This window comes from Oppia nitens, unplaced genomic scaffold (assembly GCF_028296485.1).
Source record: "Oppia nitens isolate AA-2021 unplaced genomic scaffold, nextdenovo-longstitch-racon4-pilon3 scaffold1_pilon_pilon_pilon, whole genome shotgun sequence".
In the NCBI taxonomy this organism is placed as follows: Eukaryota; Metazoa; Arthropoda; class Arachnida; order Sarcoptiformes; family Oppiidae; genus Oppia; species Oppia nitens.
In genome coordinates, this window is record NW_026533199.1 from 2,668,455 (window position 1) to 2,683,945 (window position 15,491).

The window sequence follows — 15,491 nt, forward strand, 5'->3', positions numbered from 1 at the left end:
TTTTAATCATTTTTATTAAAGTGAGCGTTTCATACAAAATAATATCTAAATATGTACTGAATTTACAAAATGTATTAATATTTTTATAGTATGACAACAATATAGCAATTTAATGATATTAATAATAACAATAATAAAAATAAAGGTTTTTAAATGAGGCATAACTTTCCACATCCAATAATTTTTATAGTATATTACATATCAAATATAGCATATCATATGCATAGGATTTCCTGAAAGTTGTTTTACTTTTTTTATTTTGTTTAATTATAATATGATTACCAATAAATCAGTGTATACTGTTATTTGTTAATATATCATATAAAGCTTTCAATATTTAAACTAAAAACAAAAAATTATGACTTAGAAGTTGGCTGTTAATGAAATCGCATTTAAATTGACTCTCAGTGAGAGAGAGAGAGAGAGAGATTAGGATACGGATAGTATTATCAAACGTCTATCATATACTGTAGTATTAAAACTTTAAATTCATTGAAATATCCACTCGGGTCTCTCAAAAAAATCACTTTAAAATATTTGGTGTATTTTATTGTATGCCATAAAAAATATTTTTGCAAAGTAATCACAACTTTCTCCTCTCCCTCTATTGAATTAACTTCAGAGAGAGAAATAAAAAGCTATTTATTAGTTGGCCTTCAGTTTCAACAAATTAACAAAGCATACAAATATTGGGTAATTTTGTTTAACAAAAAAACGATATTTAAGTACTACTACTACTACTCTCTGGTCAAGTGGTGGTACCGGAGGAGCGTCTCAATGGACTCATTGGGCTAATTCAGTGCTCACTCACTATACTCGACAACAATATTAATACTATTGGTCATCAAAGTGAATGCAAACAATAATATTTGACATCTAATATACTTCAAGTTTAAGAGGAAAATCGGTATTTTTTCCTTTGATAGCCTTTTCCCTCACATATACTCTATATATATATACCGTATATATTGTTAAAGCTTTGCCAATGTTTTGGTCGTCTTTTTTTTCGATACACACATCTTCATATGTGTTCCACACTATCTACTCTCTCTCTCTCTCTCTCTCTCTCTCTCTCTCTCTCTCTCTCTCACTCACTCACTCACTCACTCACTCACTCACTCACTTACTCTAAGTTAGGGCTCTTTGAGCTAATGTTTGAGCCCTGATTTTTTTGGTGAAGGGGACGGGTAGTAGTAGTAGTGGTTGTGATTGTAGTATAGTTTATATATAGTAGAATAGTGGTCGTTGTCGTGGGAAAGTGAGCTCACATGAGTGAGTAAAAGAGAGAAAGAAAGAGAAAAAGACAGAAATATAGGGAGAGATAGACAGAGAGAGAGAGAGAGAGAGAGASAGAGAGAGAGAGAGAGAGATCTGGTGAAGACTTGAGAGCAGACAGATGTCGACTACCAATCACTGCCATTACGGTAGTAGTTGTGCTTCAACTCAGCTGAGAGATCCCTGTCCTCTATCAAACATTCAACATTCCATAACTTATGATTCACGAGTAGTGAACACATTCATTATATTAAACTACCATCAAATAAAAAATCATTATAATAACGATTACATTATAACAACAAATGCTCTTTCATTGTGTTAGTGACTTAATTATTGCAAAAGACTTTCAAATTTTATGATGAAATTCATATGTAATTTGTTAATAACTATATATAGTATACAGTATATACAATACTATATTAAGTTAATTACAACCTTGCTTACATTTTTGAAATAGTTTTTACAATTTTTGGTATAAATAAATATTATATACTATATATAAATATAGTAGAATAATATAAACTAATATGTAAATTGAGTGCTTGTGTTGCACTTTGGATTGCAATAATTATATAATTTATAATATTTGTAATATTTATAATGTTTTGCCATAACCTTTGATAACTTTTTTTTCGATATATATATATATAGTGCATACATTACTAACAATATGTCACATAATTTAAATAACAGGGAAACAAAATTTCCCTGTTTTTTAAAGGGATCGTCAACACCAAACCTAAACATATACATAATATGGCATAGTTTGAGATCACAATAGTAACACTGGTTGTGTTGTTTTGTGTGGCACTGGTGGTATTGGAGTAGGGGTGGTAGTAGGGAATAGATAGGGAAACAGTAGTGAAATGTGTCCTAACTTTATTGCAACGCAGTCTTTGAAAACATGAGTGAGTGTTAGTATGAGAGAGAGAGAGAGAGAGAGAGAGAGAGAGAGAGAGAGAGAGAGAGAGAGAGCCAACTAACTGTCAGCCAGTGTTGAGTTTCTATGCAAAACAAACTAAAACTCTGTTGAAAGTTATGACCGAAAACTTGCAAACCTTTTTAAAAGGCATTCAATTCTACGAAAAGCGATATAAGGAGAGAGAGAGAGAGAGAGAGAGAGAGAGAGAGAGAGAGAGAGAGAGAGAGAGAGAGAGAGAGAGAGAAATAGCTTTGAGTCTCAAAAACAAGTGGTGTTTTCAAGACATTCATATCTTCTCTTTATTGCGGATGAAAACTCCTGTACAGTATTTTTGAGCCCGGATTGCTCTGTACTGCTCTGGTATATAAAACACCAACAAATAGCTCGGGTCTCGTCATATGTGGGCTTATGTGGACTGTGGGGTTGGCAGCAGAGTAGTAGTAAAGCAATATTTTTTATGTATATAAGAAAATATATTATCAGGATTAACGAAATTATTGTTATAAATATATTATGTGTGTGTGTGTGTAGGGAATTATACAATAAAAAACTATTTTAGGTTTATTCATACATTTTTTTCATGGGTTATACAGTATATTGAAATTTATGATTACATCATTTGAAGAACAGATTTTTGGCTTTATTGTCAAATTATTAAACCAAAAATATTATAAAAATTATTTTATATTTTCATTTTATTTCATTTTTAATAAGTACTGAGAATCGATAATTTAATAATAAATTCATTAATAAATTATATATATATTGTATATACTGTAGTATAAAATAGACCAAACGGTATAATTGAATGTCAAAAATTATATATATTTTTTGGAGCAATCAATTCAATCAATTAGTTTAACAGCAATTCTGATCACTTATTCGTCATTTCCTGAATTTATTTCAAATAACATTCATTATTACATCCTTTTCAATAACATAATAGTCCTCACTCTTCAACTAATCGACCAAAAAGAGGGAAAATTTGGATATAATATATATACTGAATATAAAACTACTAAATTATATTATGCTTAACATAAATGCTCATTAAATAAATATACAGTATTTTTGTAGTAGTAGTATATTAGTAGTATAGTAGTAGCTGTTGAAGCTATAATTAGCTAATATTTTATTAATGAAAAAAATATTACTATTGAATATAATTTTAATATTTTGATTAATATACGGTAATAGTTTGAAAATTTAGTTTTTTTGTATAACTGGTTCATAAATAAATATGCAATCATTTAAATAGCAGATGTATTGTATATACGTTTTTCTTTCTATGCAAAGTTTTTTTTTAATTTTTAAGTTTTTAATAGTAAAGAAAATTTATTTATAAGAAAAAATGTAAAAACATAATACTTTTATATAAGGATGTCAGTAATCAATTTAAGTTAAATATTTCTTAAATAACAACTAATTTTATTATTGCACAACATTTTTTCTATTATTATTATATCAAAGTTGCAGAGCTTTTAAGTTATCTCAATGTCTTACCAGTAGACAAAAAAACAATAATATTGTATCTAAATATAATAAGTATAGTCTAACTTATTATTATTTTAGTGAAATAACTGATGCGGAAAACCATTTTCTAAAATAACGTAATAGTAATTATTATCATTTTATTGTCATTATATTTGAATGTCAAACCAATAGATTAGAAATTATTATTTCTTTTTCAAAAAAAGTAGAAAAAAATTGTTTTTGTTTTATATTTGAGACAATTTTGAGCAAAATTAATTTATTAGATATTATTATTTTGCAATTTATATGCTATTAATTTTTACTTTTAATTTCTCTTGTTTTTAAACTTTTTTATTATTGTTAAAAAATCTTTTTTTCAATGTAACAAATAATTAGTGTAACAGATTTTATTATTTATTATTATACAAACAAACAAACAATTTTTCATTTTTATTTTTTTCACACAAAAAAAATATTTGCTTTAGATTTTTTTTTAATAATATAACTCTAGCTTTCAAATTGTGTTTTATTTGTTTATTTATTTTATTTACTCTTTTTTTTAACGAAAAACATCGATGACTTCATTGAAAAAATACATTTCAATGTCTTTTCATAATTTTATTTTCTCAAAGTTTATTTGAGTTTTGGCTCTACTTTTGATGTGATTTGGATGACATTGAAGGCATCGAAACAGTGAGAGTATAACTTCCCATAAGTGATACCAATGAACAGCTATAATAACATGAATGTCAAAAAACATTTAATTTAGTTTTTAATTATTAAAAATTAATATTTAATCAATTTTATAAAATTGATCTACATTTTGAAATCATTGTCTGTCATAATAATCATATACAGTAATTATTTCATTGCAAAATAAAACTGTAATTGTGAAATAAGTATAAGTTGTAATATTACAGTATTTTTGCAATATATATATATATATATATATATGATAGGATATCTATAATATTGTTTTTATTTTATCAATTTTTAAAGACATTAACTGTATTATTATAAAAACGATAGAAACTTTATATCATATAATAAAAATGAGTGAATAAACTTATTTCTTTAAAAAATATCATTATATCAAGTTTTTACTATTTATTTATTATTCAACAGGATTACCAATAAACTTGAAATTTATTTAGTATTATATAAATAAAACTTTGTGCAATCATTAATTATTTAGTGAAACAACTAAATTAAATAGTTTTGATATAAATAAATAATAATCTAAATTATGCTTTCTATATATTAATATTATATACAGTATATTTTAAACTAATATTACATAAGTTTAATATTAGATTACCATAAATGCTATTTAATTAACATTAATAAATATATTAATCTAAAAGTACTGAATAAATATATATACTATATTTATATTCAATATATCAATACCTCGTATGTTTGGGTATTAGTACCATATTTCCAGTCATTAATTGTTGGTAATTGCCATTGAATTGAATTTTACTTTCATTTATCTACAAATAAAAGACAATTAGTTTACAAAAAAAAAACTTATTATATAATTATTATACAATAATAATTAAGTTTTAAAAAAATGATATTGCAATTTATATTATATAATACTGATATTATACAGTATCATAATAAAGTAGAGTATAGTATATTAGATTCAATAGAAAAATAGCTATAAAATTTGATAATAAATTAAAGTACCGATAAAACTATAGGACTAATATCGCCCTCTTTTGTTTGATTGTAAAATTATTATTAAAAATTTCTAATTAACCTTGTTCTTTCAATATTATCTTCAATTAAATATATAATTATAGTCTATTTATTTTTCTTTAAAAAATTTATGCTAATTTTGATGTTAAAATAATCAATAAATTTAAACTAATTTATTAATTGCATACCAATTGCAAGACAAATATCTCAGACGATTGTGTATTAAACGCATGAGTTTGATGTCCGCCGTAGACAACAACCGTTGACTGAGATTTGCCATCAAATAAGGATTTGAATCCATTTTCATCGATATATTTGGTATTTTTGTTAAGCCATTCAGTCAACTGAAACGGTGTCCGCAATGACTGTGAACTGTCATCACTATAGGGAGCGTCCCTTAGCTTTGAATCTAAATATATTAAGTTGAAGTTTTCATATTATATTATATGTTATGTTAATAGTATTTATTTGATAATAATAATAATAAAAAATAATAATTACTATTATGTAATAATTATATAACAAATATAAAAGCAAAAAAAACTAACTTTCAGATGGTTTTCCTGATTTGCATTCATCTGATGCCTGAAACTCTTGAATTATTGGCGCTAATTGTGAGCCCAAGTCCTGGCAATAAAACCAGCGCTCGTATAATATATCAGTCGAGTTGTCGACAAAATATCGGAGTGCATCCCATTCCTCCTTAAGTCTCTCTCTTTCAATTACTAGACCTTAAAAAAACGGCAGCAGTTTTTTTTGTTGATACAATTATTTTAATAAATTTTATTTTACAATAAAAAATAGGCTTAAAGCTAATGATTTTTTTGTGTTCATCATTTATACCAATAGTATTGGGAAATCTTTGTGGAGAGTGTGGTATTCGTGGGCCCAACAGAAACACCTGTCCCTCTCTAATGATAATATCCTTAGGTTTTTTATTGTGTATCACTTTAAGGCACATGTCTCCTTTGATTTGATAAAATAGCTATTGTATTAAAAAACAATATTAAATATATAAACTGTATATATATATATACAGTCGATGACAAAATTGGTGAACGAGGTTTTTTGTGTATATCTTTAGAATGGAAAGGAACTAGAACATAAAAATTTGTTTGCTACTATTATTTATTGGGACGGTCAGTTTGTTATTGTCACTTTTTTGTAATTGGGCACAGGTATGCAAGGACAGGGATGGTCAATATCTCAAAAACTATAATAGATATTAAAGTTTTATAAATTGCTAATTATACTAAATTAAAAAATTTTGGACACGTGTTTTAGTATTTTTAATTTTATTGTAAAGTATACGAACAAAATTAATTTGTTTGTTGGAAAAATCAAAATTTAGGAGGCCATATCTTTTAAACGCATTGATTTATGATGATTAAGTTAATTGATTTAAATTCTATATTTTAGTACTAATAATTCATCTATACATTAAATTTAGTTAGCTTATTTAGTTTTTTAAAAATTTGTAAATTAATTTTTTTCTATTGTAATTAAGTACTAATTATTGTCTTCTATTACATAACATTGATAACAAAATCTATAAATAATTATAATAGAAAAAAATTAATTTACAAATATTTAAAAAACTAAAAAAGCTAACTAAATTTAATGTATAGATGAATTGTTAGTACTAAAATATAGAATTTAAATCAATTAACTAAATCATGATAAATCAATGCGTTTAAAAGATATGGCCTCCTAATTTTTTATTTTTGCAACAAACAAATTAATTTTGTTCGAATACTTTACAATAAAATTAAAAATGCTAAAACACGTGTCCAATATATATATATATATATATATATATATATATACAATAACAAACTGACCGTCCCAATAAATAATAGTAGCAAACAAATTTTTTTGTTCTAGTTCCTTTCCATTCTAAAGATATACACAAAAAACCTCGTTCACCAATTTTGTCATCGACTGTATATATATATATATATAATTTAATAAATGGTTGTATATTAAATTGTATATTAAATTATAATTAATCAATATTTTTGTTGTTATATACTTCCTCTCCCTCTTCAATGTGATAATCTTTGCGCTGATTTGGTCCGCCGACAAAAAATACTTTCAATTGATTGGTATATCTAAAAGAAAAGTTTAATAATGATAATAACATTTGTTTTAAAATGTGCGATTAATTTACATGTAATTTTTTTATGTACATATAATATATAGTCTAATAAAATATTTGATTGATTATGTTTTAAACTTACAATAGTTTATTACAAATAGGCGGCAAAAAGTATTGCTTATTGCCGACAATCCAATCATTCATATTAATTATATTTAATGACATTTTTTTCAAAACACAAAATAGTTATACAATTATTTTTGTTCAAAAACTTGTTAAAAATAAAATTTTATAACAAATAACTTATAATTTGTCAAATTGAAAATCACTTTTATGTTTTCTGTTTATATAAACAACATTTTAATCTGTTTATTGATAATTAATATTCAAACTTCAGATAATTATATTAATTTTATCAATTATAATGTTTTTGGAAATCATACATTTGGCAAAAATTTTATTTTAAGTTTACATTTATTAAAATCATATAAATTTGAAATCAAATATCAAAAATAAAAATAATTGTATGTAATGTCATGATTTGAATTATTATTATTATATTTTGTTTGAAACTATATGTTTGAATTGTATTTAAGTATATTGTGTTGAATATACATGTATTTGATGTATTGGCTGAAAGAGATATCTTTGAGTAGCCAATGGGCAACAAAAATAGTTTTAAGATTTTATGACCCGACTGTCAACAGTGAGAAACTGTTGTGAGTTTATGGGCACCGATAGTACAGTTGGAGAGCACAGTCACTCTTGGATTGGCGACCAAACTGTATAGTTGTATACCATTTGTATCAATAGATGACAAATCTATTGACTATTACTTTTCAATATATCCAACCAATAAACATATTTTATTAAAACTAAAATATAGTTAATTATTAAGTGACTTCAATAAAGTACCTAGTTCACATAATAATATCCTGACAAATAATAAACAAAACCTAACATTTTGGTGTCACAACCGTGGGATTGAAGCACTTGGAGGACAAGTTGGTGGACATTGAGAAGAGAGAGAAAAAGCGAGACAAGCGATAACTGGACTGTCACTGCGGTATAACAATTGATTTTGAGATTGTGTATCATTTTATTTGTGTCTGAGAGTCATATCAATGAATTGTTTGCGCGTTGATATCATTGTGGTTAACATAACTTTATAAATTTGGGAAAAGTATGGCAGATGAGGTAGATCCAAATGTAGGTAATGGGGTACCGGAAATAAATTTAACACAGATGAGCAATGCAATCGCATCAAATTTAGTTAGTTCACGTCAGCATCACATACCAGTATTCAATGGGATTAGAGATGAGGATCCTATTAGATTTTTGCGCACATTTGAGAGAGTCGCCCGTGCATTGACATGGAGTGACAGTGCAATGATGGCAAAATTTCCCAACTATTTAGCTAATAGTGCTGAGGAATGGTATTATTTAAATGTTGATTGTGCTGTTGATGAGGCCGATCATGAGGATGATGACGATGACGAGTGTGTGAAACCCAATACATTTGTTGAACTAAAAGATTCATTTTTAAATCACTTTTTACGCGGTGATTATAAAGCATATTTAATGAGGGAATTATCTAAGAGAAAATATACAGGAACTGAAAGTATATTAAATTATATAACTAGTGTCAAAATTATATGCCATGATATAGATTCAGATATGAGTACTGAACAGAAATTGCAATACATATTGCAGGGAATGGACGATGAAACAGCCGCTCAGATAACATATTTTAGTCCTAAAACAGTTAAGGAATTAGAGAAAATTGCCCGGAATATAGAGCAGGGGAGGGAATTATTGCAAAAGTCTAGAACCGATACTAATAAAAATAAAAAAGTAAATGCTGTTCGAGTTGATAATCAAGAGAAAAAAGTTGATAATTCAAATGACAGTATGTTAAGTGCTATAAATAAATTAAATGAAACATTGAATGCTATGAGTGTAACTAAACAAAATAGTAATAACAATAGTTATGGTTATAATTACAGTAATAAAACTGTTGGTAATGAGAATAAATTTGATAGAAATAAAAATTATCATTTCAATAAAAATAAGTATAAAATGAATGGGCAAATGAATAGTCAGTACAACAATCAATATAATCGTAATAAAAATTTCAATTATAAATTTAATGGTAATTGTTTTCATTGTGGGAAAAAGGGACACAGAAAAACTGATTGTCGATCACTACAGCAAACAAATAGAGAGTCAAACAATGACAAACAAATTGAATCAATTAAAACTGATAATCAATTAGTTAATACAGTAAACAAAAATATTGTTAAGAAAACTAATAATTTAATCTCAATAAATGTTGAAATTAATGGTAAAATGTATAATGGGTTAATTGATTCGGGTAGTGAAGTGACTATTGTTAAAAAAGTTATATGCGATGAGCTAGGTCTCAAACCTATGCCTTATAAAGGTCCTAAAGTAACTGCTGTTACTGCTGATGAATTGAAACTTTTTGGTACAGTTGATATCAATATGATTATTAAGGGTATAACAACAAAAATATTCAATATTAATATGTGTGCACTTGTTGTTGATATATTGCCCGCCGATATATTGATAGGTATGGATCTCATGGAAAAATACGGTATAGATATAGACTGCAAAAATAAATTGGTTAAAATTAATGAGACTATAATAAGTACAGTAGTTTTGTCTATATTTGATTCAAATGACAAAATTATATGTCAAAGCGATTCAATGCAAAAATGTAGCAAAAATAATACTAAAAAAGTTTTAGATATTAATGATTCCGTAAAAACACTGATAAACAAAAATATTGAAATTGATACAGAAATTGATGGTAAAAATAAAATTGTACAGGGTAATGTACATGTTTGCTATAATGTTAATGTAAATCCAAATACTGTACAAATAATTGATTGCAAACTAAGCAATAAAAATAACTTTTTAAACAAAAATGTTTTATTTTACACAAATGATATACAGTATGATAAACACAACATAGCTATTAGAAATGCTATCAGAGTTCCCAAATACCAGACACTCACAGTTCAGGTGCTGAACGCAACAAACAAAGTAATAAAACTAAATGAGGGATCAGTTATTGGATGTATTGAAACAGTACCAGAAAAACATATCATACCAATGCATGATTTATTGGATGACAATATAACTGAAAAACATTTAGAAAATAGTTATACAGTAAATGCCGCGAATATAAACTATACCGATAATAGCAAAAACAATATAAAAGAGTCGAAAATAGTTATATTTGAAAGAGAGGTCACATGTGGTACACACTTGAATGACAAACAAAAACAACAATTAGTTGAGATATTAGAGAGATATCCAGATTTGCTAACTTTTGACGACAATAAAGTCGGAAAAATAAAAGATTTTGAATACACAATACATATGAAACCAGATGTTAAACCAATTCATTGCGCACCGGCTAAGGTCACAGATGAACAGTTTAAACTAATTGAAACTGAAATAACAAAATTGAAAAATAAAGAGATAATACAGGATAGTCAGTCACCATATAGTAGTCGTATAGTATTAGTTATGAAGAAAAACGGATCTCCCCGTATGTGTATCGACTATAGAGGTGTAAATGAGTTGATAGAGTTTGATGCCTATCCCTTAGTAAATACAGATATTTGTATTAGATTTTTGGCAAATATGCGCTATATTACCAAATTAGATGCCAATAATGCATTTCATCAAACAGTATTAAGTAAAGAGTCTCGAAAATACAGTGCATTTGTCACACCTAGTGGACAACTATATGAGTATACCAGAGTACCGTATGGATTGTCAATATCTACCGCTGCATTCAATAGGGCATTACATTTAGCTATAGGTAATTTGAAATTTATTGATTGTATTACTTTTGTTGATGACATTGGTATAGGAGGCAAAACATTTGCTGAGCACAACATTAGGTTAGAAAAGGTATTAAATAAATTGTCTGAATATAACTTTACACTTAGAGCTGACAAATGCAATTTTGCTATGGATTCAGTCATATTTTTGGGCTATAAAATCAGTGAAATAGGTATACAATTAGCACCATCACTGACAGATACCATAAATAATTTAATACAACCAACTAATGTATCGGAAGTTAGGCACATATTAGGTGTACTAAACTTTGCTAAGCGTTTGATAGGTCACTATAGCCTACATGTTGAACCGATTACAAAACTTTTAAAGAAATCCCAACCATTTATATGGGGTGAGGAACAGGTGAAAGCATTCAAAACAATAAAACAATTGTTTAGAGAACAACCATTTGTTAAGCCATTTGATTACAGCCTTGAAACTGAGCTCAGGACAGATGCATCACTTACAGCACTGGCAGGTGTTTTGATGCAAAAACATGATAACAAATATTATCCATGTGGTTATTTTAGTCGCACAACTAATGTAAATGAGAGGACATATCCTATTTATGACTTGGAAGTTATGGCTGCAGTCGAGAGTATGGAGTATTTTTCAGATTTAATTACTAATAAATACTTCAAATTAATTACTGATAACAAAGCAGTTTCATTCATTAAAAGTAAAAAGGATTTGAAAGGTAGACTAAACAAATTTGCAGTAATAATGTTAAACTATAATTTTGATATAACACACATACCTGGATCACAAAATAAATTACCAGATTTTCTATCAAGGTATCCAATCAATCATAAAATAATTGACAATAAAAACATAACAGAGTCTGACATAAATACATTAGAATCTAGTGAACACATAATAAACTGTAATATAATTAGTTTAACAAACAATATACAGTATAATGTTAATACAGTACATACTAATGTAGATAATATCAAATTAGATAAAACTTTATTTTGTAATAAAAATAAATTTGATATTTTAATTACTGAACAAAACAATGACAATGAGTTGAAACAAATAATTTCTATGCTAAACAATGATAACATTCATAAGTCTATCAAACATAAAGTTGATAAATTTATTTTAGTTGACAATATATTATGTAAGTTTATGATACGTAATAACATACCTAAATATCTCATATGTATTCCCAGATCAATGATTTTGAATATACTGTATCAATATCATGATTTAGCTACTAGTGCTCACTTAGGTGTCAAAAGGACTATACGTAAAATATGCGATCATTTATATTGGCCTGAAATGTCTAAATACATTAAATACTATATTAAATCTTGTATTGAGTGTCAAAAGAGAAAAAGGTTGAGACAGAGACCAATAGGTTTAATGCAACCAATAATTGTTAGTTATTGTTTTGAACAAATAGCATTAGATCACGTAGGTAAATTAGTTAAAAGTAATGGCTATGAATACATTATTGTATTAACTGACACATTCTCAAAATTTGCATTATGTAAACCTGTTGTCAATTGTGGTGCCAAAGCAGTTGCAAACTTTTTATTTTATGATTTAATATGCAGTTATGGTATACTACCGGAGCGCATACTTACTGATTGCAATCAAGCATTTTTAGGCAAAATATTTACACATTTAAACATATTATTGGGCATAAAACAAGTAAAAACTTCTGGTTATTGCCCACATGTTAACTCTATAACAGAGAGATATAATGGTACACTAATTGATTGCTTAAGTATGTTTGCCAATGAAAAACACACCAATTGGTCAAAATATGTTAAACCCGTATGTTATGCATACAATGCTACTATACAAAGCACTACAAACTATAGTCCATTTGAGATAATTATGGGTAATAAACCTAACCTACCACCAGATTTTAACTTACAGTTACCCAAAATTAAGGGAACAGTTAATGACTATGCTTTAGGTTTAGCGCAATATCTTACAGATGTTAGACTAAAAGTAATTGAAAATCTAAATAAAGACAATAAACGGGATAAACTCAGATATGATAGCAAACGTAGAGAACATTTTTTACAGTAGGAGAACAAGTATTATTATATGACCCGGCTATAAAAGGGTTACATTATGATAAAATGACAAAACGTTGGACAGGGATATACACTATAGTTAGGCAAATATCACCACTACTATATCAATTAGATTTTAAAAGTACAGCCCATAAGTCAAACATTGTCAGAGCTGATAGATTGAAACCATATTTCGATAGAGATTTACTTTTTAATGAGTTGACAACAAACCCCAAACCATTCATATCTAGTTTGTCAACACAGCCGATAAGTTTAACAAAAAGTGTTAAATACAATAAACAGTTGCTTAATAGCAAACATTTTGGAGATAAAAGACAACAACCAGTGATTCCAAAACAAAATAACGAAATACTGTACTCAACAACCGATTCCAGTGATAGTGAAGCGGAAGACAACAAGAATCAAGTAATGTATAATATGTCTCAATCTACTGAATCAATTGATACTATTATCACCCAAATTGATACTACAAGTACTGATACCGACAGCAGTAGTAACGATAGCCCTAATTATCGTACGATTGACGGCCTTAGGCGTAGTCAACGTACACACAATCCTATTAATAGATTAACACTTATGACAATTGCTTGTCTATCTATTATATGTTATGTACCATTGATTGACTGTTTAGCAACTACTGATCCAATCATATGGCATAAGAGTAAAAATCCAGTAGTAAAAGGTATTGAAACTGTAACTACAGTTGTTAATTATAAATCACCTTGTACATTGTTTAAAGAGTTCATATTCAATGAAAAATCTAGTAATGAATTGTATGACTGGTGTGTCAATGAATACGATAATTCATTTTTAAAACCACTAAATAGTTTTTGCACTAATGTTGGTAACAAAGACAGTACTAAATTTGGTTTAACTAGAGAAAAAAGATTTATATTTTTAGGTTCAATTGCATTATTTACTATCATCAGTATAATCACTAGTATAGGTTTAGGTGCCACTGCTGTGATTGAAAATATTAATAGTAAGCGTAAAATTATTGACTTAGAGGAAGAGTCGCGAATTGCTATGAAAAATATACATCAATTAAAATTAAATGATAAAATAGGTAAASAGATTTTTGAACAATATAATAACTTATTACATAATATATCAAGTGATGTAATTGAACTGAAAAATGACGTTTTATTTCTCAAAGAGATAACACCAAAAGCTATGAGAGCTATGAGTCTATTGATAACAAGATTACATTATACTAAAACACAAATGACAGAAATTGCCAGAGATTTTAAAAATAATAAAATAAATTATAAATTATTAGATTTATTTAATTATACAGTAAATTGCACTGAATCTTGCCCTCAAGATTTTTGGCAACCATTAAATTGTTATCATGATGAATTAAGACAATTAGTTATTATACGGTATCAAATGAAAATAATTGATACAAAAATGCATGTTATGACTGCCGATAGTTTTGATTTAATACAAAAAGTCAATGATAATAATGTTGAAAAATTATGTCATTCAATATATGTCGGACCTAAAAACATATTGTTTAATGAGATAACAAAATGTGTAAAACCATTGAGAGGTAATAGCATAGATAATGTAAATTTAATATTAGTTCCCAGAGAATCTGAATGTAATATTAGTACTAATTATTTTGATAACAATAAATACTGGAAACGAGGTCAATGTGATGATAAAAATAATTTTGATATTATGGATATCATACAAGTTAAACAAGCATTAAATTATAATTATGTATACTGTAACACATTGAATATTACATTATTTAATCGCGAAATTATGTGCCCACCGGAACCGTTTGTCATACCGGCAAACGAATCATTTAAAATAAGTGATTATATATATGAATCTCAAACATTAAATTTGCATACAGAGCTACACTTTGTACCGATTTAGTCATATACTATCAATCATGTGATTGATCCATACATGAGACAAACTATTAATAATAATTATTTTGCTAAATTAAATGAAAGTATTAACAAAATAAATAGTTATGACACAGTAGATAGTTATTTACACAGTACTACAGGTACTCACATTTTCATAAATTTTATATTATTTATAATTATAATTTGTATGATTATTGCTA

General features: G+C 26.9%; 1 protein-coding gene across 1 annotated transcript; it reads right to left on the bottom strand.

Moving 5' to 3' along the window:
- Positions 1-4,184: 4,184 nt before the first annotated feature.
- Positions 4,185-7,752, bottom strand: LOC128952717 (3-hydroxyanthranilate 3,4-dioxygenase-like). The gene is made up of 7 exons (XM_054298153.1): positions 7,618-7,752; positions 7,410-7,488; positions 6,221-6,362; positions 5,926-6,108; positions 5,566-5,786; positions 5,084-5,166; positions 4,185-4,405 (listed from the first exon to the last, which is right to left on the bottom strand). Exons 1-7 carry the CDS (start codon positions 7,698-7,700, stop codon positions 4,324-4,326), a joined length of 873 nt encoding a protein of 290 aa, XP_054154128.1. The 5' UTR covers positions 7,701-7,752; the 3' UTR covers positions 4,185-4,323.
- Between the last annotated feature and the right edge of the window lie 7,739 nt (positions 7,753-15,491).